Source organism: Rhinatrema bivittatum, chromosome 8 (genome assembly GCF_901001135.1).
Source record: "Rhinatrema bivittatum chromosome 8, aRhiBiv1.1, whole genome shotgun sequence".
Taxonomy (NCBI): Eukaryota; Metazoa; Chordata; class Amphibia; order Gymnophiona; family Rhinatrematidae; genus Rhinatrema; species Rhinatrema bivittatum.
In genome coordinates, this window is record NC_042622.1 from 80,379,517 (window position 1) to 80,404,390 (window position 24,874).

General features: G+C 43.9%; 1 protein-coding gene across 2 annotated transcripts in view; it reads right to left on the reverse strand.

Annotated features, from left to right (window-relative positions):
- The window catches only part of ZER1 (zyg-11 related cell cycle regulator), a 170,938-nt gene that overhangs the window by 11,681 nt on the left and 134,383 nt on the right, over positions 1 to 24,874 (reverse strand). For both annotated transcript variants that reach the window (XM_029612340.1, XM_029612339.1), the window contains exon 14: positions 13,448 to 13,545. In XM_029612340.1, the coding sequence (XP_029468200.1) occupies positions 13,448 to 13,545 (98 nt within the window). The remainder of the gene's footprint in view (positions 1 to 13,447; positions 13,546 to 24,874) is intronic.

A 24,874-nucleotide genomic window follows, 5' to 3' on the forward strand; every position in this document is an offset into this window, starting at 1 on the left:
AGGGTGGCAGGTACCCTCCTCTTTCTTAGGTACCCCAGGGAAATTGAATATTGACTCTGACCCCCTCTGACAGGACAGGACTGGAACCACCGCCCCTATATGCAGCATTCACAAAAGCATCATCTGTATGGCTTCTTCTTCTGAACAAAGTGACAAGGAGAAACAATAAAGCATCTCAAATAGGACAGGAAAACTCCAGAACATCCCCATCCCTAATGACTCCTAAGACCACTGATCCAAAGTAACATGGACACATCTTCTGGTAAAAGGCTGAGAACTCCCACTTAGCTTTTGTACTGGAGAGTGGCCTTTCACACCTGCATTGAAAGGTCTGAGAACTTCAGACACCTCTGACCCCTAAGACTCCATCCTTATCTCCTTTCTTGTAATTCTAAAGGACTAGACTCTATTAAATGATCTAGATTGCTGGCTACCCACCTACCTTCCTGGCATTGCATGCTTAGAATCCCTAAAGTGGCTCCTAGCTGGAGACGGCTGCGACATCCTCTAAGACTGGTTGGGCAATCTGGAAAATTTTGATTCCCTCCATGGTTTCACCATCTATCCAACATCTTCTCCAAAAATAAGATTTTCCTTGAAGGAACATTTGTCCCACCTTGCCTTGGAAATTGAATCTATTGACCAGTTACATAGTCACAACAACGTGTTATTATTTAGGAGAGTTGTGGGTGGATCCTTGGACCGGTGGCAGATGACCACTCCCCCGGGGGAAGATCCTGAGAGGGACCACCGGTCAGGCTCAGAGTTAGGAGACAGACACACACTAGTTCTTTTATTAGACAGTATACTGAACCACCAGAGGTGGCAGTAGTGAGCTGGAATGCCCGGCTGGGCTGTAGTCCCTCAGATACTAGAACAGCGATCCCTGGTGGTTGAGTTGCAGAGAAATTGAAATATAGTGAGTAGGCAGGGTATGCAGAGTTCATGGATAGAACCTGATGGTAACACTCACACAGTGTCTCAAAGAAGCCCAGGAGCTGGAATGAAGTAGGCCCTCGAGGAGCTAGTACCTGGTTCCAGGGAAAGCTCTGAGAGAGTGATGGTAACTCACAGATGTAGTAGGCAGCGATGACTTCCAGGCAGAAGTGAATTCCGAAGAAGTCCGGGAATGAGGGCCCTCGAGGAGCAAGTACCGGTTACAGACTGCAACCTACAAAGTAAGAGAGAACGACTGGGAGAGAGAGCGGAGGAGATGTCGCGGTATGGCCTAAGAACAGTCCTCCTGCAGGACTTAGGCCCGTCCATTTCCCGGACGAATGGAGCATGTAGAAACATCATGGCCGGGTTGACCACAGTACATGCAAAGGCTGTGCTTCTTCCAAAATCTTCTCTTCTTTGAAGTCAAGCGTCCATGACCAAGTTGCATAGGTTCATCTGTATCAGCAGCAGGGATTACTGGAACCATCCGAGGTGTAGAGACAGAACTGGCCTTTTCAACCCGGGTAACACCCTAGGCCGGAGTTCTTTCACCTTGTCCCGAAGTCGTTGATCAATTTGAGTAGCCAAGGCTACTAATTCGTCCAGCGAGTCAGATGTTTCACGAGCAGCCAGCTCGTCCTTTAAACGGGTATCCAGGCCTCTGCAAAAGAGAGTCTTGAGACATCTGGGGACCCAAAGGAGTTCTGCCGCAAGAGTTTTGAACTCTATGGCAAATTCAGCCAATGGTCTGTTGTCTTGCTTCAAAGTCCATTACCTGCTATTAAGTTCACATAGAGAATAGCTACTGCCATTAGCAATGGTAACATGGAATAGACTTAGTTTCTGGGTACTTGCCAGGTTCTTATGGCCTGGATTGGCCACTGTTGGAAACAGGATGCTGGGCTTGATGGACCCTTGGTCTGACCCAGTATGGCATTTTCTTATGTTCTTAATTCAACCAAAGCAGAACCGGCGACAGAGGTTCGAGCAGGGTAATTGAAAACAGATTTAAACAAGTCCATAAATCCTTCTATGTCCCGCAAAATGGGGGCTTTACATTCCCACAAGGTAGATGCCCAAGACAAGGCCCCACCATCCAGGTATGAAAGGATGTAGGTAGTCTAGGAGAGAGCTGTAGGAAATAGAGACGGCTGTAAGGCAAAGTGCATGCAGCACTGGTTCAAAAAGCCCCGGGTCTTCTGGATTTCTCCGGAAAAGCGGATTGGAGCCGCCAGTGGTATAGCAATCTTCAAAGTTACCTCCGGTAACTGATCTTCTTGGTTGGAGGCTGTGCCTTGAACCTTCTGTGTGTGTAGCTGATGAAATGCCGCAGTAAATTTCTCCAAGGCATCTTGCTGCTCCACAAGGATTGTGAAATTGTGGAAGAAAGTTCCTCTTTGTGAAGTAACTGAACCATAATTGAAAAATCCTCTTCACAGGGAAACATTCCCCGTCCTCCAACTTGCCCTCCCTGCCACTTTCCCTTAATCCTTGATGTCTAAAACTGACAGAACCGAAATTGCAGGAATTCCCCTCCTAGTCCTCCTTTCTTCTGCTCTGGATTCCCAGAAGGAGTTCCTGAGAAGGGATTCCTGTAGGAGAGAAACCTGGAGTCTCATTCAGCCCTATAGAAAAAAGGCCTGATGCAAACACTTCACAATTCCACGGAAACAAAGGCTCAGAAAGAGAAATGAATCCCATATCCACATGATGTAAAAATGGAACTCCATCCAGAGAAGCCAAGGACAAGATCGTTGCAGCATCCAAGACTACTGGAACTAGCATAGGAGGCCCTCACTCTCAGCTACTCCCTTTTCAAGGCTGCCATTCCAGCCATAGTAGTAATTATGCCTGTGGAAATGGCCTGTAGATGATCCCACCAATGCGGCTTTCCTAGGATAGATGACTCCATGTGCTGCTGTCTTTCCTTCTCCTCCCCACAAGATTTACAAAGGCTTCCCCCTCCCAGAGCCTAATGATATGATACACACATGCTGCAAACTACTGGGCACTTCCCACACTCCTGAAGAAACTCCACTACTTCCACCCTTCAGCCCAGTCCTTGATCAAACCACCAAGGAAAAAAACTAATAATTACAACCCATCCTCATACGCCAAACCATTCTTTTTCTGCTTTCCACTTTCTTTCTCTTCCTCTTTATTTTTTAAAACAGCTTTAACAAGCAGAAAACAGGCATGGCCACAGGGTTGAGGAGAAGGGAAGAAAGTCTTGTTTATTTTTTTTTTTTTAAGGAGGAAAGACCATGAAAAAGGAGAGAAAAATGGGGAGGGAGAGGGAAAGCAAAATTGCTTACCTTGTAATAGGTGTTATCCCAGGACAGCAGGATGTAGTCCTCACATATGGGTGACATCATCGATGGAGCCCTGACATGGAAAACGTCTGTCAAAGTTTCTAGAAACTTTTGACTGGCACATTGAGCATGCCCAGCATGCCATGATATTCTCAGCCACAGGGGTCTCCCCTCAGTCTCATTTGTAGCAATGAGTGCGATTGAAAAAATAAAATAAAACATTTCGGACCCAACTCCGCGGGGTGGCGGGTGGGTTTCGTGAGGACTACATCCTGCTGTCCTGGGATAACACCTATTACAAGGTAAGCAATTTTGCTTTATCCTAGGACAAGCAGGATGATAGTCCTCACATATGGGTGATTAGCAAGCTTCAGGCTGAGTCATTCTTGTATTGGACCAATAGCATACAACTTGTGCAACGGCACAACAACTGGTGTACTGTTGGAAAAAATGAGGCAGCCTGAATCACAGCAGGCTGGATGTAGAAGGAGTTGGGACTATACTGGAAATAAGTTCTTTAAGACAGAATGTCCAAAGGCTGAATCTTGTGTCCTTCCTTGTCCAAACAGGAATGTGCTGCAAAGGTGTGAAGAGAACTCCAAATTGCAGCTTTACAGATATCAGCAATAGGCATTGAACTGCTGCTGATGTTGACATAGCCCTTTCAGAGTGTGCTTTTACTCGCCCCTGGAGAGGAATGCCTGCTCTTTCAAAACAGAATTCGATACAGTCTGCTAGCCAGTTGGAGAGAGTTTGTTTTCCCACTGCAACTCCTGGTTTATTTTTGTCAAAAGAAACGAAGAGTTGGGTGGATTTTCTATGGACTGCAGTGCGGTTTAGATAAAAAGCTAGTGCACGTTTACAATCTAAGGTGTGCAAAACTCTCTCGCCCTGGTGAGAGTGTGGCCTTGGAAAGAAAGTAGGCAAGACTATGGATTGATTGAGGTGAAAATCCGTTACCACTTTTGGTAGGAATTTGGGGTGAGTGCGAAGGACTACTCGGTCATGCAGGAACCTTGTGTAGGGTGAGTATGTGACAAGCGCTTGTAAGTCACTGACCCTCCTAGCAGATGTAATGGCTACGAGGGAAAATACTTTCCAGGTAAGAAATTTTTCATCACAGGAGTGCAGAGGCTCAAACGGGGATCGCATGAGTCTCGCTAGCACTAAATTTAGGTCCCATTCAGTAACCAGTGGTCGAATGGGAGGCTTAAGGTGGAGTAAGCCCCTCATATATCGACTCACTAGGGGCTGCGCTGTTTATCGGTGCATCCCCTATTCCCTTGTGGTATGCTGCTATGGCACTTAGGTGTACCCTTACAGAAGATGTCTGTAGACCAGAATCCGAAAGGTGGCACAGGTAGTCCAATAAAGAAGGAGTGGGGCAAGAGAAAGGGTTAAAACTGTTTTGCGTGCACCACTTGGTAAATCTGGTCCACTTAGAGTGGTAAGATTTACGTGTGGAAGGCTTTCGTGAAGCTACAAGAACTTTAGAGACTTGAGTTGAAAGATTAAGTGGTTGCAGAATTAAGCTCTCAACATCCAAGCTGTTAGGGCAAGAGCTGGCAGGTTGGGATGACGCAACCTGCCCTGATTCTGAGTTATGAGAGTGGGCGCTGTGCCCTGGCGAATTGGTTCTCTGATCGAGAGGTCGAGGAGTATAGGAAACCATAGTTGTCGAGGCCAGTACGGGGCTATGAGGATCATTGTCCCTGAGTCCTGTTGAAGCTTCACGAGAGTTTTGGATATGAGCGGGATCGGAGGATACGCATATAGAAGTCCGGTGTTCCAGGGGCGAGCAAAGGCGTCCCTGGGGAACGTTTGTCGACGTCCATGGAGGGAGCAGAACCTTTCCACTTTGTGATTCAGTTTGGACGCAAAGAGGTCTATGGTTGGGTGACCCCAGCGTTGAAAGATTTTGCTCGCTACACCGGGATCCAGAGACCATTCGTGGGGATGGAAATGCCAACTGAGATCGTCTGCTAGAACGTTTTGTATGCCTGCCAGATAAGTTGCTTGGAGATGCATAGAGTGCTCGAGAGCCCAGGCCCAAATCTGTACTGCTTCTTGACAGAGCAGATAAGAGCCCATGCCTCCTTGTTTGTTTATATACCACATTGCTACTGTGTTGTCTGTCTATATCAGCACAGTCTTGTTTGAGAGGCAGTCTTTGAAGGCATAAAGGGCATAACGCATTGCTCGAAGTTCCAAGAAGTTTATCTGACACTTCATTTCGAGTGTAGTCCATGTACCTTGTGTTTGAAAGTTGTTGGCATGCGCTCCCCATCCCAAGTTGGAGGCATCCATGGTCAAGATGACTTGCGGAGTTGATTGCTGGAATGGGAGACCAACTTTCAAGGCAGTTTGATTTGTCCACCAGTGGAGCGAAAGGCGTAATTGGTGGGTGTTTTGAACTGTGAATGACAGTGGTTGGAAAGCTTGGAACTATTGAGATTTTAAAGTCCATTGAGTTCTTCGCATGGCTAATTTCGCCATAGGGGTAACATGTACTGTAGAGGCCATGTGTCCTAGTAGCACTAGACGTTGATGGGCAGAGGCGAACTGGCAGTTGGTTATTGCTTTCGCCAAGTGTGCTAGATTGTTGGCACGGTCGTTTGGAAGAAAAGCTTTCACCACTGTGGTGTCAAGGTCTGCTCCGATGAACGGGAGGAGCTGAGACGGCTCGATGTGGGATTTTTGATAGTTGATTAGAAATCCCAGGGAGTGTAATAGTATTATTATGCTTTTTAAGGCAGACAGAGCTCCCTGCCTGGATGGAGTCCTGATTAGCCAATTTTCTAGGAAGGGAAAAATGTGAATGCTGTTTTTTCTTAGATATGCAGCAGCCACTGCTAGACATTTTGTGAATACTCGAGGCGCAGAAGCAAGTCCGAATGGCAGGACTCGATACTGGTAATGATGTTTTCCCACGACAAATCATAGGTACTTGCGATGTTGTGTGGAAATGGGTATGTGCGCATAAGCATCTTGAAGATCTAGAGAACAGAGCCAATCTCCCCGTTAAGCAAGGGAAGGATGGTTCCCAAGGATACCATCCGAAACTTTTCTTTTTGAAGAAATTTGTTGAGATTGCGGAGGTCTAAGATAGGCCGAAGGCCGCCTGTTTTCTTTGGAATTAGGAAATAGCGGGAATAGAACCCTTTGCCTTGTTGAGACCGGGGAACTGGTTCAATAGCCCTGGTAGTCAACAGAGTTGAGAGTTCTACTTGAAGTTGAGATGTGATGACAGTGCTTGTCCAAAGTGGGATGGGTGGAGAATGCAGGGGTATTGTTTTGAATTTGAGACAGAATCCCCGATTCTGTATGGCTAATACCCATTGATCTTTGGTGATGAGACTCCATTGGTGTTTGAAATGATGGAGTCGACCTCCTACAGGTAAGTGGGGCATGGGATTAATGGAGAGGCTTCTGTTGTCTTGATGTATTTCAAAAACCAGCTGCTGGACCCGTTTATGGAGGTGGCTGGGTTTTTGTCTGCTTTGGCTGGCATGGACGTCCTCTTTGTGGTGGACGATAGGGGCGTGCCGAAGAAGTAGGTGGATAGTACCTTCTGGGCCTATAGAAGGGCCTCCTGGCATCCCTTCTGGTGGGTTTTCGTACTGAAGAGACTGATCTGATGGCAAACTGGAGAGCTGAGGGAGTGTCTCGTGGTGATCTTTTAGCTGGGAGACAGTGTCCTGAATTTTTTCTCCGTAGAGATTGTCTCCAGTACATGGGAGATCTGCTAGTCTCTTTTGGACTTCTAACCTGAGGTCTGAGGCCTTGAGCCAAGCCCACCTTCGTGCACTGATTCCAGCTGCTGACAGACCGGCGGATGTTTCAAAGGAGTCGTAGGCCGCCTGTACTTCGTGTTTGCCGGATTCAAGACCTTTGGCAATCAAATTGTTTAGTGACAGCTGCTGTTGTTGAGGGAGATTATCAGCAATATCTTGAACTTGTTTCCACAAGTTTCTTTGATATTGCATCATATATAGCTGGTATGCCGCAATCCTAGACACCAGCATGGATCCCTGATAAACCTTTCTTCCTAAGCCATCTAAGAACTTCTATTCTTTTCCTGGTGGGGCAGAAGAGTGTGGTTTTTGCTTCCTGGCTTTTTTCTGAGCCGATTCAATGACCACTGAGTGGTGTGGCAATTGTGGTTTCTGGAAACCTGGGGTATGTTGTACCAGGTATGTTGCGTCTGTTCTTCTGTTTACAGCAGGTACAGAGCAAGGATGTTCCCAGAATCTATGCTGAAGTTCCAGAAGCACTTCATGAATGGGTATGGCCATCACCTCCTTTGGTGTATCTATAAATTGTAACACTTCAAGTGTTTTGTGTCTTTATCCTCTTCAGCAAGCAATTCAAAAGGAATTGTATCCGCCATTTCCTTTATGAAATTTGCAAAAGATAGGTCCTCAGGAGTGGACTTCCTCCTCTCTTCTGGTGGAGAAGGATCTGATTCTAAATCTTCGGAATCAGTGTCAGTATCTACATCCTCCCAAGAACTATAGTGAGGTTGAAAATGTGATCCAGAGGGATCCAAGTTGTCTTTTGGAAGAGGATGCTTTGTTTTAGAAGCAGACTTCAATGGTTGACTTGGAATCTGCTTTGGCATCGAAGGAGGCAGAAAAGGCATCGATGGTAGTCGATGGCTGGCACTGCCCGATGGACCAGGATGTAAAGGCATCGATGGATCCGGGAGTGGCATCAAAGGTAATGTCAGTGCACGGGGGTGTTGAAGACCCGATGGCCCCGGAAAGGAGTCCGAGTCCCTTCCATCATCCTCCGATGAGCCTGGAATTGGAATCGAAGGAATCACCGGTGGATGTTTAGGCATCGATGGTGTCGATGTCTGCATTGGGGGAGCCAACGGTGGCATCGGTGTCGGAGCTAGAAAAACACCGATTAAGGCATCGATTCTATTTAGCAGAGGTTGAAAGATCGATGGTTCTGGCATCGGTGCCGGTGTTTGTACTGGTGCTGGCATCGAAGGAGGCTGGAATTTTTGAAAAGCCTCGATGATCGCTTGTTGAACCATGGAAGTCACTTCTTCCCTGGAGACTAGGTCCACTGTCACAGGAGAAGGTAAGACTGGCACTACTGGTACTTCCACAACTAAGCATGGTGGCACAGTCTCTAACACAGATCCCGGTAGAGAGCGCCTCGGTATCTCGGGTACAGAGGGGCATGGTGGCTCTAGTACCCGGACACGCTTCGGCATTGGTTCGATGTCCTTCGGTGCCAATGTGGATGCCGTTTCTTCCGATGGAACGGAGGCAGAACGGTGTTGATGGCGTCTCTTTTCACGATGTTCCCTAGTGGATATCGATGAAGACGCTATTGAAGATCCGGATGGGGCCGGTGACGGATGGTCATCGGCCTTTTTCTTTCCTCGATGTTTTTCAACAGAGGGTGATGATTTCTTCAGTGACAATGTCGAAGGTGACGATGGAGTGATTTTTTTAAACAGATCCTCCATTTTATCCAAACAGGCACGCCTACCCTTCGGTGTCATTTGGGCGCAAGTTGTACAAGCTCGGACATCGCAGCCTGATCCCAGGCATAAAATGCAAACGCTATGCAGGTCAGTTATCGACATTGTTCGGGTATAATTTGGACATTTTTTGAATCCCGAGGCCATGATGAAAAAACAGGCCAGGTAACAGCTGATGGCCTGTGGTACCGAATAAAAAGGTGTCCGGAATCGACCGAAAAACTTACTCAAAAAGTACTCACCAAACGGTATGTCGAAGGGAGACCCGAGTAGATCATTTTGTGACTGAAAAGTTATATTTTCCATGAGGAAAAAGTGAGGGAAAAAACTCACAGAACTCCTATTACGCGAGGCTAACAGCAACGCGGAAAAAAAGAGACTAAGGGGAGACCCTTGTGGATGAGAATATCATGGCATGCTGGGCATGCTCAGTGGGCTCAGTGTGCCAGTCAAAAGTTTCTAGAAACTTTGACAGAAGATTTCCGTGTCAGGGCTCCATCGATGATGTCACCCATATGTGAGGACTATCATCCTGCTTGTCCTGGGATAAAAGCTGGGAAGAACCCTGTTCCAATAACTGGAAGCCCCCTTATCCATGGACTGTGTTCAATGGAGGGAGGGAGTTTAAAATTTTCATCTCAAGTGATGCCCATCCAAATTTCTATCTTCTGCACATGGCCTAGCCAGGCCTCAGCTCACAGGATGTTTGCCTACCATCTACTGGAGACAGAGAATACTGGCAGGTTGAGGTCAGCATGGGAGCCTATACAAGGCAACATCAGCAAACCTGGTAGTGTCTGTCTATATTTTCTGGTTGGGAGGCATAAACCCAACTGGCTGGATGAAGAAGAAATTTTAAATTTTAGTATCTTTAGAAATTCCCTCTAAACATTCAATTATAATGTGAAAGATACTAACTAAAGAGCAAGTTTAAGCCTGGGCTGCTAGGTACAAGGCCAGTAAAAGGGAGGTGAAACCTTTTCATAGTGGGAATGTTACATACAGAAACATAGAAATGTGACAGTAGATAAAGCTCACATGGCCTATCTAGTCTGCCCATATTCACAACTGCTTAGACCTAAAATCCCTCAAATAAATGTGAACAATACCATAGGCGTTGCAATGGGGTGGGCCACCCGGGCCCATCCAACCTTTTACAGCTCCCATCTGGGAAACCTTGTGTGCTGCCATGCTTGTCTTGGACCCAGCAAGGAGCAGCAGGAAACCATGCTGCTGTTCCTGCTGCAACTTTCAGTTTGTGTTGGTGACACTTCCTGCAAGCTAATTTTGCAATGAACAAGATCAGCCTACAGCAAGTGCTGCATGCTCTCTGGCAGCTAAGACCAAGAGAATAAAACAGGGACATAAGCACCGGCCAGCAGATGGAGCAGTCCGAGAGCAGCAACAGATGGCAGATAGCAGCAGCAGTAAGGTGAGAGGGAAAAATAAACTGAAGGGGCTGGGGAGGGGAGAAAATGAAAAAGCTGGGGGGAGGTAAGAAAGAAACTGATGGGAAGGGGGAAGGAAGAGAAAAAGTGCTTGGACTGGGGGAAGGGAGGAAGAGAGAAACTGGTGGGAAATTGATGGGGCTGGGGTGGGAGGAGAGAAACTGGTGGGTAACTGATGGGGCGGGGGTGGGAGGAGAGAAACTTGTCAAGGACTGATGGGTTAGGGGAGATTGATGGGCTGGGGGAGGGGAAAGAGAAGAGAGAAACTGATGGGGTTGGGGGATAGGGGAAGAGAGAAACTGGTGGGGGACTGAAGGGCTGGGGAAGCATATTTATTTATTTATTTTATTTATTTATTATTTTGTTATACCGACTTTCATGACAAGAATCACATCAACCCGGTTTACATTTAACAATGTGAATAAGGCAGGGAGTAACATAATAATCAATAATCGAACTTCAAACATCTTAAACAATAGTAAGGATGTGAAAAAGTTACAATGAAACAGGGAGAAATAACTTCGATTTAGAAAGGGGAGGGACAACTGGTAGAATATTTACAGTGCAGCCAATTGTGTCAGTAATATAGTTGAGATATTACTTCAGAGATATAGTAAGAGAATATTTACAGTGCAGCCAATTGCGTCGGTAATATAGTTGTGTAGCAAACAGAATCGGTGAGGAACAGTTGTATGGCATAATAAAAGGTGCTGGGTATGAGTGTGTGAGCGGAGCTGGGTATTAGGAACAGTTGTATGGCATGAGGTATGGGTATGAGGAACAGATGTATGGCATAATAAAAGGTGCTGGGTATGAGTGTGTGAGCGGAGCTGGGTATGAGTGTGTGGTACTGTGTATGAGTAAGAGATTGGTGCTGTGTATGAGTAAGAGATTGGTGCTGGGTATGAGTGGGTGGTGGGTATGAGTGGGAGAAGTGTATGAGTGGGTGAGTGAGTGTTGGGTGTGAGTGGGTATGAGTGGGTGGTGGGTGAGAGTGGGTGGTGCTGGGTATGAGTGAGAGCTTAGAGGTTTCTTATTTCCGTCCAATTTTTTTAATTCTGTCCTATGTTTCTAATTTCAGTCATATTTCTGAATAGGTATTTGTACTGCTGAGTGTGTCATATGGTGGCCAAGAGGAGAGTGGCTACTGGATCAAGGCTTGAGTGAGTGGGCCACTAGCTTTTGTTGGAGGAGTAGAGCCAGGATCAAGGTTTTTGGCTCAAAAGCCTTGATCTAGCTCTCCTTCCCCTGGGTCACCATGTGCTGCTACACCCTCTTGACCAAAAACATTTGCTAATCAAAGGGGAGGAAGGCTGGATCAAGGTTTTTGAGCCAAAGTGTTATGTTGGGGCTACTGAACCTCTTGTCAGTCTTCTATTTGTGTCTATGTGTGAATTGTTATACTGGGGCAACCAAGTTCCTGTCATTCTTGTGGGAGGTGGAAACTATATTAGTGCCCAAAATGTCCAGGCAACAGAAATAGGAAAAAGGATTTTATTTCAGTTTAATGATTAGAATATGTTAGCTTTTGGAATGGGAATCTTCTCTACCTTTGTTTATTGCTCAGAACAGGAGAAAACTCATTTTTGTTTCTATTTCTCCATTGTTGAACTGCATGCACATCTGCCTTCTTGGGGGATTCCTATTTTTTTGTCCGTGCATTTCTCTTTCCAAGTGTAGTCCCTTAATCTGTATTTGCCTATTGTCTGTCTGTGTTCTGTGTGTGAATGAGGTAAGGGATTTAGCTAGCATGCAACTTCTGTATGGGGATCCATAGTAGTCCAAGCTTGTTTTGTTTTCCTAATGTGAGGAACTTGTGTAGTAGTTCTGAGGCCCAGTGTAATATTTGCAGTGCTACCTTTTCATAGGTTGGGTTGCTACGTTTGGAATCTTGTGCGTTAGTGCTGCTTTAGTATGACATATGTGCTGAGTGTTTTGGAGGTTTTTTTGCAGGATTTTGTTTTTCATATTGAGCTTGGTAGTGGAGGAAGTTTGTGTTTCTATTACTTAGATGACATCAGAAGTCTTTTTTATGGTATGGTATGTTTGTCTTGCACATACAATGACAAGAATGAACCTCCCTTTAAGTCAGGGTACAGTATGTTGAGTATGATTTCACGCTCTCAGATTTACTGCTTAATACCTGCATTGTGTCAAACACCTTCTTTCTGAAGCTTGCACATTGTAATTTATATAGCAACATATTGAGAAGAGCTTGGAAGTGGTTTTCATCCGGTGAATGTTGCTCAATAATTCGGATTGTTTTTATATCTTTAGGCCATATTTTCTCTGTCTCTGATTACATCTCTTGCTACTTAATGATCTTCAGTACAGAACAGTCGCTTAGTTCTGACCCTTCTAAAAGAAATGCTGATTTTATCATTTTCTCCTTTAGCACTATGGTTTTCTAGCATTAAGAATTTTATTGGCTGGTCTGAGACTGAATAATTATATGCTATGATTTATGTAAAGAATGTATGGAAGAATGACTAACTGTACTCATAAAATAAGAAACTGGCAGTGGGAGCAGGGAGTTGGAGCTGAGGGCAGAACTAGGGGCGAAGTACGGGCAAAGCTTGGTTGCTCTCACCCCCACCCGCACCCAGTAATGATGTTCTGCTGCCCCTGAAAAAAGACCAAACTAATGTTTGCAAAGCCAAATGTGCAGGGAAAATGAAAGGATGCTATGATTGTACAAAGCCCTTGTTAGACAACACATAACGTAGTGTTTAGTTCTGGGCAACATTTCCAGGAAAAATCAGCAAACTTGAAAAAGTCTATAAAATGGACAACAAATACATAAAAGGGCTGAGGAATTTATTCTATGAAGAGAGGCTGCCTCAACTGGAGTTATTCTGCTTAGAAAACAGGAGATCGATAAGGGAGCAGGGGTCTGCTTGCCATGTTGAAGTATCTGACAAGTTTTTCTGGGAGAGCACTTTTTCATACATTGACAATAGCTAGTATTAAGAACTGTTCATCGGTGATTAAGAAGGAGGGTTTATGCTCATTGAGATGAAAGAGGTCTTTAAGGGGAGTATCCTGGCAGGAGCAAGTTTAACATCCACCATGAGAAACATCCTTTATAAACCCAGTAAGGAAGGAAGACCTATGCAGCTTTGGCCCACCTTACCTGTTAACCAGATAGGAGTCAAGCCTCTACAAATGGTTTCCTAGTAACAGTTAGGAAAAGGCAACCTAAGGTAAGAGTTGCATGTTTAGTAGGCAATTCTAGGACAGTTACTTACGATAGACAGAAACAAGGTTATAGAGAGCCCAGGTAGCCCAATGCTGGCTAACAGGGGAGATTCCCTGTGGGAGAAGGCGCAGAATTGGCTCGAATGACCTGCACAGTAGAGAAAAGAAAAAAGTGTTTTTTTAGCACATTGGCCACACTTCCATTACTGCCCAACTTCCAATTCGCAATGGCTCAGATATTCGGTTGCTATAGGGTCCACTTATTTTAGTAGTCAGGGGATAGAAAGCAAGTTTGCTTACCGTAAACGGTGTTTTCCGTAGATAGCAAGATGGATTAGCCATGACATGTGGTGACATCAACTGGCAGCTAGTAGAACTATTTCTATACGCAGCATGTGCGGGAATTCCTGTGCGGGCATTGTCTAGTGAGCCCCCCTCAATCGAGTCTCTAGCTAATCTAGCTAGGTAGTCGATTCTCCAGGGAAGTGGGCAGGTTTTATTTATTTATTTATTTATTCAGTCTTATATACCGGCTTTCAAGTTCATTTCAAGGCGGTTTACATTGATTGAAGTTGCAGTAGCAACCTTCAAACACATATATACTAAAAACAAAACATGGTACATGACTAAAATACATTAAAACCAAAAGCTAGCTGACTAAAAATATATTAAACTAAACCCTTTCAAATCCCAACAATTCTGCCACATCTTCCCAGGTACCCCCCTTCCCTCCACCCTTCCCTCCACCCATCCATCTACCCTCCTCCCCTCCTCCCCTCCTGCAAGGCTAATTCATCCTGTTATCTATGGAAAACATTGTTCACAGTAAGCAAACTTGCTTTTTCTGTGGATAAGCAGGGCTGAATTAGGCATGACATTTGGGGAGTCCCAAGTTGAGGGTTACAGCAGAGCATTTATTGAATAGGCAACCTGGACCTCACCATGGAGAACAGAATACAGGATGAACAGGTTACGCAAAACTGCATCCAGTAATTGGATGCAAAGGTATGCAGTGACGATCAAGTTGCAGCTTTGCAGATGTCTTTGAGAGGTACTCCTTGTAAATGAGTTAGTGAAGCAGCCATGCCTCTAACCTGATGAGCCTCGATGGAGTCTGAAATTTGCAGGCTGGCTAGTGCACAGCAGCATATGATGCAATCTGTTATCCAGTTGGACAATGTATGTTTGGCAACCACTATGCCCAGTCTGTTAGGATTGTAAGAAATGAATAGTTGCAAAGTCTGATAATGTGGCTGCGTTCTTGTTTTATAGTAAGCTAAGGCCCTTTTACAGTTTAAAGTAAGAAGGGATTTTTCACCTTCATTTACGTGTGGCCTTGGAAAGAACATCTCGAAGAGCCTATGGTTTCAAATGGAAACAGTATTCCATGTGGTGTCAACACAACCTTGGATTGGATCGGGTTCCAATGTAAACCCATAGACTTGCTGAATTACTTGTTCTCTCTTTCTGCTTTAGGCCTTAGTATTTCATCAGTGCCATAGCGGCTTACTATATTCAAATTGATGGTAAATCTGTCTCAATTCATCTGTTAGTATCCAAATTTACGAAAGATGTATTGCATATTAAGGAGGTAATTTTTTAAAGGAGTTACGCTTGTAAATGTAACATACTATCGTAGCAATTTTCAAAAGCAAACTTACACACTAACGTTAATGGCTTGATTTTCAAAAGCATTTACATGCTTAAAAATGGGTTTTACTCATGTAAGTGGGCTTTTGAAAAACACTACAAGATATGCCATTGAATTGTCCATAGGATTTACTTGTGTAAGTGGCCTTTGAAAATTGCTACGTTAGTATGTTACATTTATGTGCGTAACTCCTTTGAAAATTCACCTATTAAAGTGCACTTACACATTTAAAACCTATTGACATTTCAATGGCATATATTGTAGCAATTTTCAAATGGCTTGTTTGACATGGAAAGCTGAAACTATTTTTGATAGAAATTTTGGAAGGGTGTAGATAACCACCCTATTGTGAAAGAACTGTATATAAGGCAAATAATGAACTATAGTCTGCAACTCGCTGATTCTTCTGCCTGATGTTACTGCCTCAAGAAACATTTTCCACGTGAGATACATTAGAGAAGCCAGCTCCAGAGGTTCAAATGGTGGCTTCATTAGTTTGTTCCAAAACGACATTTAAGTCCCATGGGAAAGGAGGTTTTACCAATGGAGGTTTAAGGGGTAATTTTCAAAAGGATTTACATACTTAAAACTGGGTTTTACACGTGTAAATGCACTTTACCCATGTAAGTGGACTTTTGAAAATTGCTACAATATATGCCATTGAAATGTCAATAGGTTTTAAATGTGTAAGTGCACTTTAATAGGTGAATTTTCAAAGGAGTTACGCACATAAATGTAACATACTAACATAGCAATTTTCAAAGGCCACTTACGCAAGTAAATCCTATGGACAATTCAATGGCATATCTTGTAGTGTTTTTCAAAAGCCCACTTATGTGAGTAAAACCCATTTTTAAGCATGTAAATGCTTTTGAAAATCAAGCCATTAACGTTAGTAAGTTTGCTTTTGAAAATTGCTACAATAGTATGTTACATTTACAAGCGTAACTCCTTTAAAAATTACCTCCTTAATATGCAATACATCTTTCGTAAATTTGGATACTAACAGATGAATTGAGACAGATTTACCATCAATTTGAATATAGTAAGCCGCCATGGCACTGATGAAATACTAAGGCCTAAAGCAGAAAGAGAGAACAAGTAATTCAGCAAGTCTATGGGTTTACATTGGAACCCGATCCAATCCAAGGTTGTGTTGACACCACATGGAATACTGTTTCCATTTGAAACCATAGGCTCTTCGAGATGATGGTTTTCTAGTGGACGCTAATATGTACTCAGCCTTCTCGGGCAAGAACAGATCTGCAATTACTGAGTGTTCAACATGCAAGCCATCAAGCTGAGGGATGGAAGGTTCAGATGAAACAGAGTTCCCTCTTCTTGAGTTAATAAGGATAGGGTGTGATCCGAGATTGACTGGAGGACTGCTGGATAGCTGTACCAGATTCATGAACCAAATTTGTCTTGGCCATGCAGGAGCTATGTGGATCAGATGGGCCCAGTCTTTGAGTACTTTCCACACTATTCTGGCTGTCAGTGAAATTGGTGGAAAAGCATACATGAGATCTGTGTTCCAATCTAACAGAAAAGCATCTTCAACAGATCTAAGTTTGCTGGGAAAAACAGAGCAAAACTTCTCCAGCTTTCTATTTGCTTTGTAGCAAATATTTAATGGTTGGAAGGTTCTAGACGTAAACAATCTGTTGGCTATTGATTGTTGAAGAGACCATACGTAAGGTTGAAACTTCTGCTGAGTCGATCTGCTAACATGTTGGATTTCCCTGGAAGGTAGGTTGCTTGCAGGACAGCTCGATGTTTGCATGCCCACTCCCAAATTTTTATTTCTTCTTGGCAGAGAGTCCATGACCTCGTGTCTCCCTGTTTGTTTATGTAGTAACTAAGGCTTCAATCTGCTTCCACTGTCATATGTACAATCCATAAATGAGTAGATGGTGGTACCTCCTTAATTCAAAAAGATAAAATAGTCAGTTGGGCTAGCAGAATCTGGGCTGTGTTCAATAATTTCTAATCAAGAGATCTGAGTGTTCACCTGATCTGACAAAAGAAAAGCTCTCTCTTGCAGAGAATCTATCCAGGCCCCAGTAAATTTTGATTTTCTGTGAAGGGATTAGAGTCAAAATTCATCAGAAAACCCAATGTCTGTAGGACCTGTATGGTTGTTCGAAAGGAGGTTAGTATTTCTTCCCGAGAGGTGGCCGAGATCAACCAGTCATCCAGGTATGGGAAAATCTGGATGCCCTGGCCCTGGTGTCATAGATGTGCTGCTACCACAGCTAGATACTTGGTGAAGATTTTCGTTGCTGCTGAGAGTCTGAAGGGGAGTACATTGTATTGATAATGGACAGAGGCTATCATGAAGCATAAATAATGCCATTGGGAGGGATGGGAATATTTGCATAAGCATCTATAACACAGTGTGAGCAATCTTTGGCTTGCCAGAGGACAGAAGAGACTAGAGTCCACTGATTCTTCTACAGACTTTTATTAATTACAGGTGAAATTAAACAACTAAGAGCCTGTTTACCTCAACTGTGCTGGAAATAAAAGGCAGTAGTTGCAAGACAAGTATCTTAGTAAAGCTCCTGCTTCCTTCTCCTCATGTATCCTCCTTAGGGCATGTCTTATTTTTATGCATTTATTTCTTTATTTTTTTATTTATAACCCACTTACACAACATGCCCTAAGCGGTATTCTTACCCTCTTCCCAGGGGAAAAATCCTGCAACCAGCATTCTATTTTGGGCTCTCTTAAGGTAGACTAGGATAGATTCCTGGTCCTATACGTTTAAGGAGAGTCTAACATACATTCCTTTACAGCATCCTTTAGATCGAGAGCATACATTCACTCCCCATTTTGGATGAAGGGGAGGATAGTGCTGAGGGAATTAATTTTGGATTTCTCTCACAGAAGATGCTTGCTCAGGCTTCTTAAATTCAGGATAATTCTCATTCCCTCAGATTTCTTGGGAATGAGGAAACAGCAGGAGTAGATCTCTAATCCATGATGATGTGGTGGAACTGGTTCTACTGCCCACTGTTAAAAAAGTGACTCCACCTTTAGATGGAGCTGGCCTAGGTGGCATAGATCCAGACTGAAGGCTGAATAATGAGGAATTAATGGGAGCAGGGAGAAACGCAAACGGTATCCAGATTCCACGAACTTGAAAACTCAGCGATCTCTGGTTATCTTGTGCCATTCTGTTAGAAAGGTCTGGCTTCTCCTCCCAATTAGAGAATGCGATATTGGGTTTGTTAATAGATCAAAAATTTGGCCCAGATTTGGACTGGACCTATCGCATTTTTGGCTGACAGCATTCTCATTGTTGAGCGTCAACTGGAAGTTGTTGCTGCTGTAGAGGAAGAGGCAGAAGGTGGTAGTGTTGGAATTGTCACAAGAGACATCTCTGGAAATACATCCTTTTAAAAGTGTAGTAGGAGCGTCTTGCAGAAGACTGCTGTTCCTTTCCTGAAGCAAAGGGCTGGACCACTATGTTCTGTTCTTTTATTTGAGCAAGTGTCTCTTTGAACTTTTCTCCAAAGAGTTGTTCTCCCAGTCAAGGTACATCTGCCCACTTGTCATGGATATCATGGCGTAGACTACTAGCTCTCAACAAGGCCATGAGACATGCCCCAATGGAAGCTATAAAGGCACTTGAAATTGTATCAAATGATTCATAGACAGACCAAAGAAGATGGCGTATGCATTTTACAAAATCTAGAAGTGGCTGGACGAATGCATTTCTGCTGTCGCAGAATTAAAGAAAAGGTTTCAACTTCTTTATACAGTCATGAAAGTACTGTACCATGTAGATGTAGTAGGAGGAAATCTGTGCACTAAACATGGAACTCTAAAATATTTATTTCTCAAAATTATCCAGTAGCCTGGGATCTTTCTCTGGAGACGTATTAAAATATATTCTTGTTTTCTTTGCCTTTTCAGGGCAGACTCCATGACAACAGATTGATAAGGTAATTGGACTATTCCACTGAGGCATAGGAAATAGGGTTTTCTCACATTCTCATTTGCAAGAGTTGTAGGATATTGTGGACCAGAATAGCTGTTAGTTCTGCTGATGCTTCCAAGATTTGGAGGAGATCAAAGACTTCCAAACAAGGATCCTTGTCCTTAAAGACATTTACTCTGAGAGCTTTTCCCAACTTGTCCAGAAATCATGTAAGAAAGGTCTTCTGGTGGAGACAAATGCTCCTGAAGTTCTGGCAATGGGTTGGAGGGAATTCCCATAAACCATTCTTCCAAGCCTAGTGGCGACAGGAACACTAATCCATGATCCCAATGATGAAGCAGGTGATTCGGGGAGGATCATTGATTGCCTCAGAGGGAATTGCCACTGGTGGACCTCCTCTGACTGGCTGGACTCTGCTACAAGCAAATGCCGTGGACTTGAATCACCCTGTGAGGATTCTGATAGAGTATCTACCCGTAATGGGGCTACTGGGACTCCTTCCCGTAGGAGTACATTTGACATGTTGGAAAGGAGGGGTTGAAGATAACCTTCTCTTTCCTTGGCCAAAGCAATAAAGCCATTTTTCACCAATTCCACTGTTAGGGATATTACAGAGCTGGAGTAAACATGAGCATTAGCATGAGGCTTAGTCAGTTAGGTTAAGGATTGTCAGCCTATTCCCTGCTTTGAGCCAGTATGCAGAAAAAACTTCTGGATAACATCATGAATACAGTCATATCTTACCACAGAAGAAAGACATTATGCCCAGCAGCTTCAAGGACATTTGGCATGGAACATGAAGATTTAATATTCACCTGCAAAAAGATACTGCCTTCAGTATGCTAATAAGGTACATGACTAACTCAAGGACAGTGTATTCTTGAGCAAGAGAGATAGTCTTTCACATATGCCTGCAAAGACATCTCTTCCCGGTTTCCTAAAGGCAATAACTAGCTGCTTAAAGAGAACAGCCAGGCATGGATCAAAGAATTTCTAATGCTAATTGGAAAGATAAGACAAAGACTCCAGCCTGGCAAGGCACAGCCTATGAAACAAAGGACTTTAATAATGTGTGAAAGCAACATACAGTACAGCAGTATCAGAGAGCAGCAGCACCAACAGCAATCAACTACTGACTGAACATTGGCATCCTGCTTTCTTTGCTTCTGGCCAAACTGGGGAACGACATGCTTGGGTGAGAGATGTTTCTGTGTGGAGCTGGCTTGCCATTCGTTCTAATTTTGTGCTTTGTTATATATCGGGGTTACAATAACTATTATAGTACCACTGATTGGTCTCTCCTGTGTCTATGTCTCACACACGCTTCCTGCTAGTCATGTTAGTGACTGTAACACCACTACTTGGCTGAGTACTTTCTGGCTTGGTGTAGGCAGGTGAATATCCTCTTCTGATACAAGAATGGGTTCTTGTCTCTCTTTTGGGCTCTGCAGTAATTGAGCTGGAGGCCAATTGGATGAGAGAGGTTCCAGAGAACATACAGGATTTGGTGTCTACAAATGAAGGCCCTGAGCTATTAACCATGATGGTATGAGAAATCTGGTGACTAGTGGGGCAATAGGTATCACATCCCCCTCTGCATCTGTTTTTTGTTCAGCCAGCACACAAATGCGTTGGCATTTCCACGTAACTTGAAGAATGAGTGGGTTGATTCAATAGGCCCTCATGATGTGGGGGTTGATGCATCAAGTGCACCATGGGCTTATGTGTGCATCAACGGCACCAATGGCCCATGCATCAGCGGTGTTCCTGCACTATGTACTGCTGGGGAATCGTGGGTCAACAATGCACATGCATCTGTGACACTAATGAGCCATGCACCTGTCTGAAATGGGAGTCTGTCTGAGTCCTGGCCACACTTAGTCTAATTCATAATTCAGTCTAATGCAAAAGAAAAGGCTGAAGAGAAGGAAGTTGTTTCTGAGAAACTATGTAGAGAAGGGAGATATTTATGCTAAAAGGCTTGCGAGAACTGTCAGGCAAGAATCTGGGAACTGTAGTTAGAGCCAAGGCAGTTCCAAGGTACAAAAGTAAACAACTGATAAGAATTCACAGATGAGGTCTTAACTGATAAAAATGCTGAGAGGAAGAAGGCATCATTTCTGCCTGCTTAAAGCCATTGCCAATTTTAGAAATCTCACAAACAGTTCAAAAATGAGAAAGCTCGAAGGGATCAGATTGCTATACACTCCAGACCTCCAAAGGTGGTGGAGCGGACTGATTATTCCTGGAATCCTCTTTTGACATATACTAATGTACTAATTATTATCTGCATCTATATTATCTGGCTTTATTTATTCACTGTTCTATCATCCTTTTGCTTTGGGATTGCTCAAATAAACCTACTGTTAAGTACTTAGAACTGCAATATATTGACTCAGAGTGCATGTGTGTGTGGTAGGCAAGTCCTGAGGTAAATCCTGTGGGCATGCAGGTAAGCCCCTCAGTAGATCCCATCTCTGACCTGGACAGCTAGCATGTGTTTACAATGGGTAAGCTCTTGGGTAAGTCGTGTAGGTGTGCGGTCTGAACCACACACACTAGGAAGCCTGTGAGGGAACTGATTGTACCATTAGATGACTGAGGGGTAAAAGGGGCACTTAGGGAAGATAAGGCCTTTACGGAAAGACTAAATGAGTTCTTTGCTTCAGTGTTTACTAATGAGGATGTTAAGTAGATACCTATTCCGGAGACGACTTTCAAGAGTGATTCAGATGAACTGAACCAAATCACAGTGAACTCGGAAGATGAGGTAGGCCAGATTGACGAATCACCTGGACCAGATGATATACATGCTAGACCTCTGAAAGAACTAAAAAATGAAAGTTCAGACCTATTACTAGTAATTTGTAACCTATCATTAAAATCAGCCCTTGTACCTGAAGACTGGAGGGTGGGCAATGTAACCCTGATATTTAAAAAGGGCGCCAGGAAACTATAGACCGGTGAGCCTGACTTCAGTGCCGGGAAATATCATGGAAACTATTCTAAAGAACAAAATCACAGAATATATAGATAGACATGGTTTAAAGTAGCACATTTAAAACAAATCAGAGAAAATTCTTTTTCACTCAACCCCTTATTAAGTTCTGGAATTCACCGCCAGAGGATGTGGTTATGACAGTTAGTGTAGCTGGGTTTAAAAAAGGTTTGGACAAGTTCCTGGAGGAGAAGTCCATAAACTGCTATTAATCAAGTTAACTTAGGGAATAGCCATTGCTTATTACCAGCATTAGTAGCATGGGTTTGGGTACTTGTCAGTGAATTGGCCACTGTTGGAAACAGGATGCTGGGCTTGATGGACCCTTGGTCTGACACAATATGGCAACATCTTATGTTCTTAACACAGAATAAAATTGGCAATAAGGATGGGATTCCATGTTTTTTAATTTATGTGAGCAGTCAGGTATTACTGAGTGGTTGGTTGCATTTGTATCATTGTTTTATTCCTGTTTGTAGTTCTTTTGACTGGCAAGCACTTAGTGGGGGTAGAGATATTATTACGGACAGAGACAAATATGGAGAAAGGGACTGGGAACAAAACAGATAGGTCGGTGGCAAAGCAGACTATCCCACATACTACCACTCCATCAATGGTGCTCCTCATCCAAGGCATTGTGCCATTTTCAAAACATGAAGGGATGGATGTGTCGTCATTCTGCATAAGGGTATAAAGTTTCCCTTCAATGGTTCACTATTCTTGCATTGCAAATTATGTTTATTTTTGTATTTGTGAAGTTATTTAATATATAATCTATGCCCTTATGCCTTTTTACTTCATGGGGGTGGTCCTAACTGAAACTTATTTGTGTTTTTGCTTCATGAGATAAAATGTTTTCTCTACAATACCTGACTATTATGATGAAACATTTTTGTTGTTGTTACTATGCACATCGATAATGACTAGCTATATATATATATTTAAGGTGAAACCCAGCTCCGCGACTAACATCCTGCTGTCTTCAGAGAACCCTGGTTACTGGTAAACAACTCTGCTTTCTCTGAGGACAAGCACATGGGTGAATCCCTAGCTACAGGCTGTCTCCCAACAAAAAAGGGGACCAGCAAACACCCAAAAAAAGGTGCCAACGGGCACAACAACAATGGTGTTGTTGGTAACAGAAGGGGAGACAGCATGAACCCAAACAATAGGCCCTAGGCTGGAGAGAGTTGTGTTCTACACCTCAAACAGATTCTGAAGGACAGATTGGCCAAACCTACTATGGCATCGGCAATCCCTATTCAAGCAATAGTGAGATGTGAACTCTACATCACAGCTTTGTAGATCTCCTCCACGGGAACTGCTCGTAAGTGGGCCAGCAACACTGCCATGGCTTGGACAGAATGAGCCTTGACATGGCCCCTAAGATGCAGTTCTGCCTGGGCATAACAGAAGGACATGCAATCTGCTAGCCAATTCGATAGTGTCTGTTTGGCAACAGCAATACCTAACCTATTTCTATCAAAAGAAACAAAAGGTTGGGTGGACTGTCTATGGGTTTCTGTACACTCCAGATAGAAGACCAAGGCTTGCTTGCAGTCCAAACTGTGCAGGGCTTGTTCACCTTGGTGCAAATGGGGCCTGGGAAAGAATGTTGGTAGAACGATGGACTGGTTAAAATGGAAGTCCATCACCACCTTAGGCAGGAACTTAGAGTGCATATGCAAGACCACTCTGTCATGATAAAACTTTATGTAAAGTGGATAAATCACTAAGGCCTGGAGTTCACTGACCCTGCGCATTGAGGTGACCGCCACCAAAAATATGACCTTCCAGATTTGGTACTTCAGGTCACAGGTGCGCAGCAGCTCAAAAGAAGCTTTCATCAGCTTTAAGGAAGGCTTCAACTGAAGTAGGTCCTGCTTGAAACGAACAACTATAGACTGTACAGAGATGGGTGTACTATCTAGACCATGGAGGTATGCACCAAGTGCACTCAGATGAATTATAACAGAGTTGGTCTTCAAGCCAGCTTCCCATAGGTGTAGAAGATAATCAAGCAGTTTTTGTGTGGGGCAGGAGAATGGATCTAGGGCCTTCTGCTCACACCAAACGGAAAACCTCCTCCACTTCAGTCCATAGGTCTTTCTATTGGAAGGCATTCTAGAAGCCACCAGGACCTGAGAGACATCTTCTGAAAGATCGAATGATTGCAAAACTAACCTTTCAATATCCAGGCTGTGAGAAACAGGGCCTGGAATTTGAGATGTCTCAATCTGCCTCGATCTTGTGTGATGAGATCTGGCGACGTCCCCAGACTGACTGGTCTCTGAATTGACAAGTCTCACAGGAGTAGAAACCAGACCTGTCTCAGTCAATAAGCGGTTATAAGGATCATAGTCCCCTTGTTCTTGCGAAGCTTCAAGAGAGTCTTCGCTACTAAGGAAATTGGAGGATATGTATACAGAAGACCTTTGCCCCAATGCTGGGTGAGGGCATCTGAGGCTGGTTTGCCATCTGTCCTGTACAGGAAGCAGAACAGTGATTCCCTCCTGTTGCAAGGAGACGCAAAGATCCACATCTGGGATCCCCCAGAGGTGGAAGATATGATCTGCAACCCCTTGTCCAGTGACCACTCAAGGGATCTGAAGGCATGACCCAGTCTGTCCGCTAACATATTCTCTGCTTTGGCCAGGTACATAGCCCTGAGAACTATCCCATGGGACAGGGTCCCTGACCAGATCTGCACCGCTTCCTGATAGGAGGTATGACCTTGTACCTCCCTTCTTGTTGACATACCACATCACCACTCAGTTTGAATCAGGACAACTTTGTTGGACAGCCAATCTCTGAAAGCCCACAGCGTGTATCCATCTACATGAGCTCCCTAGCCTATGCTTAGGACAATTTGGGTAGGAGGA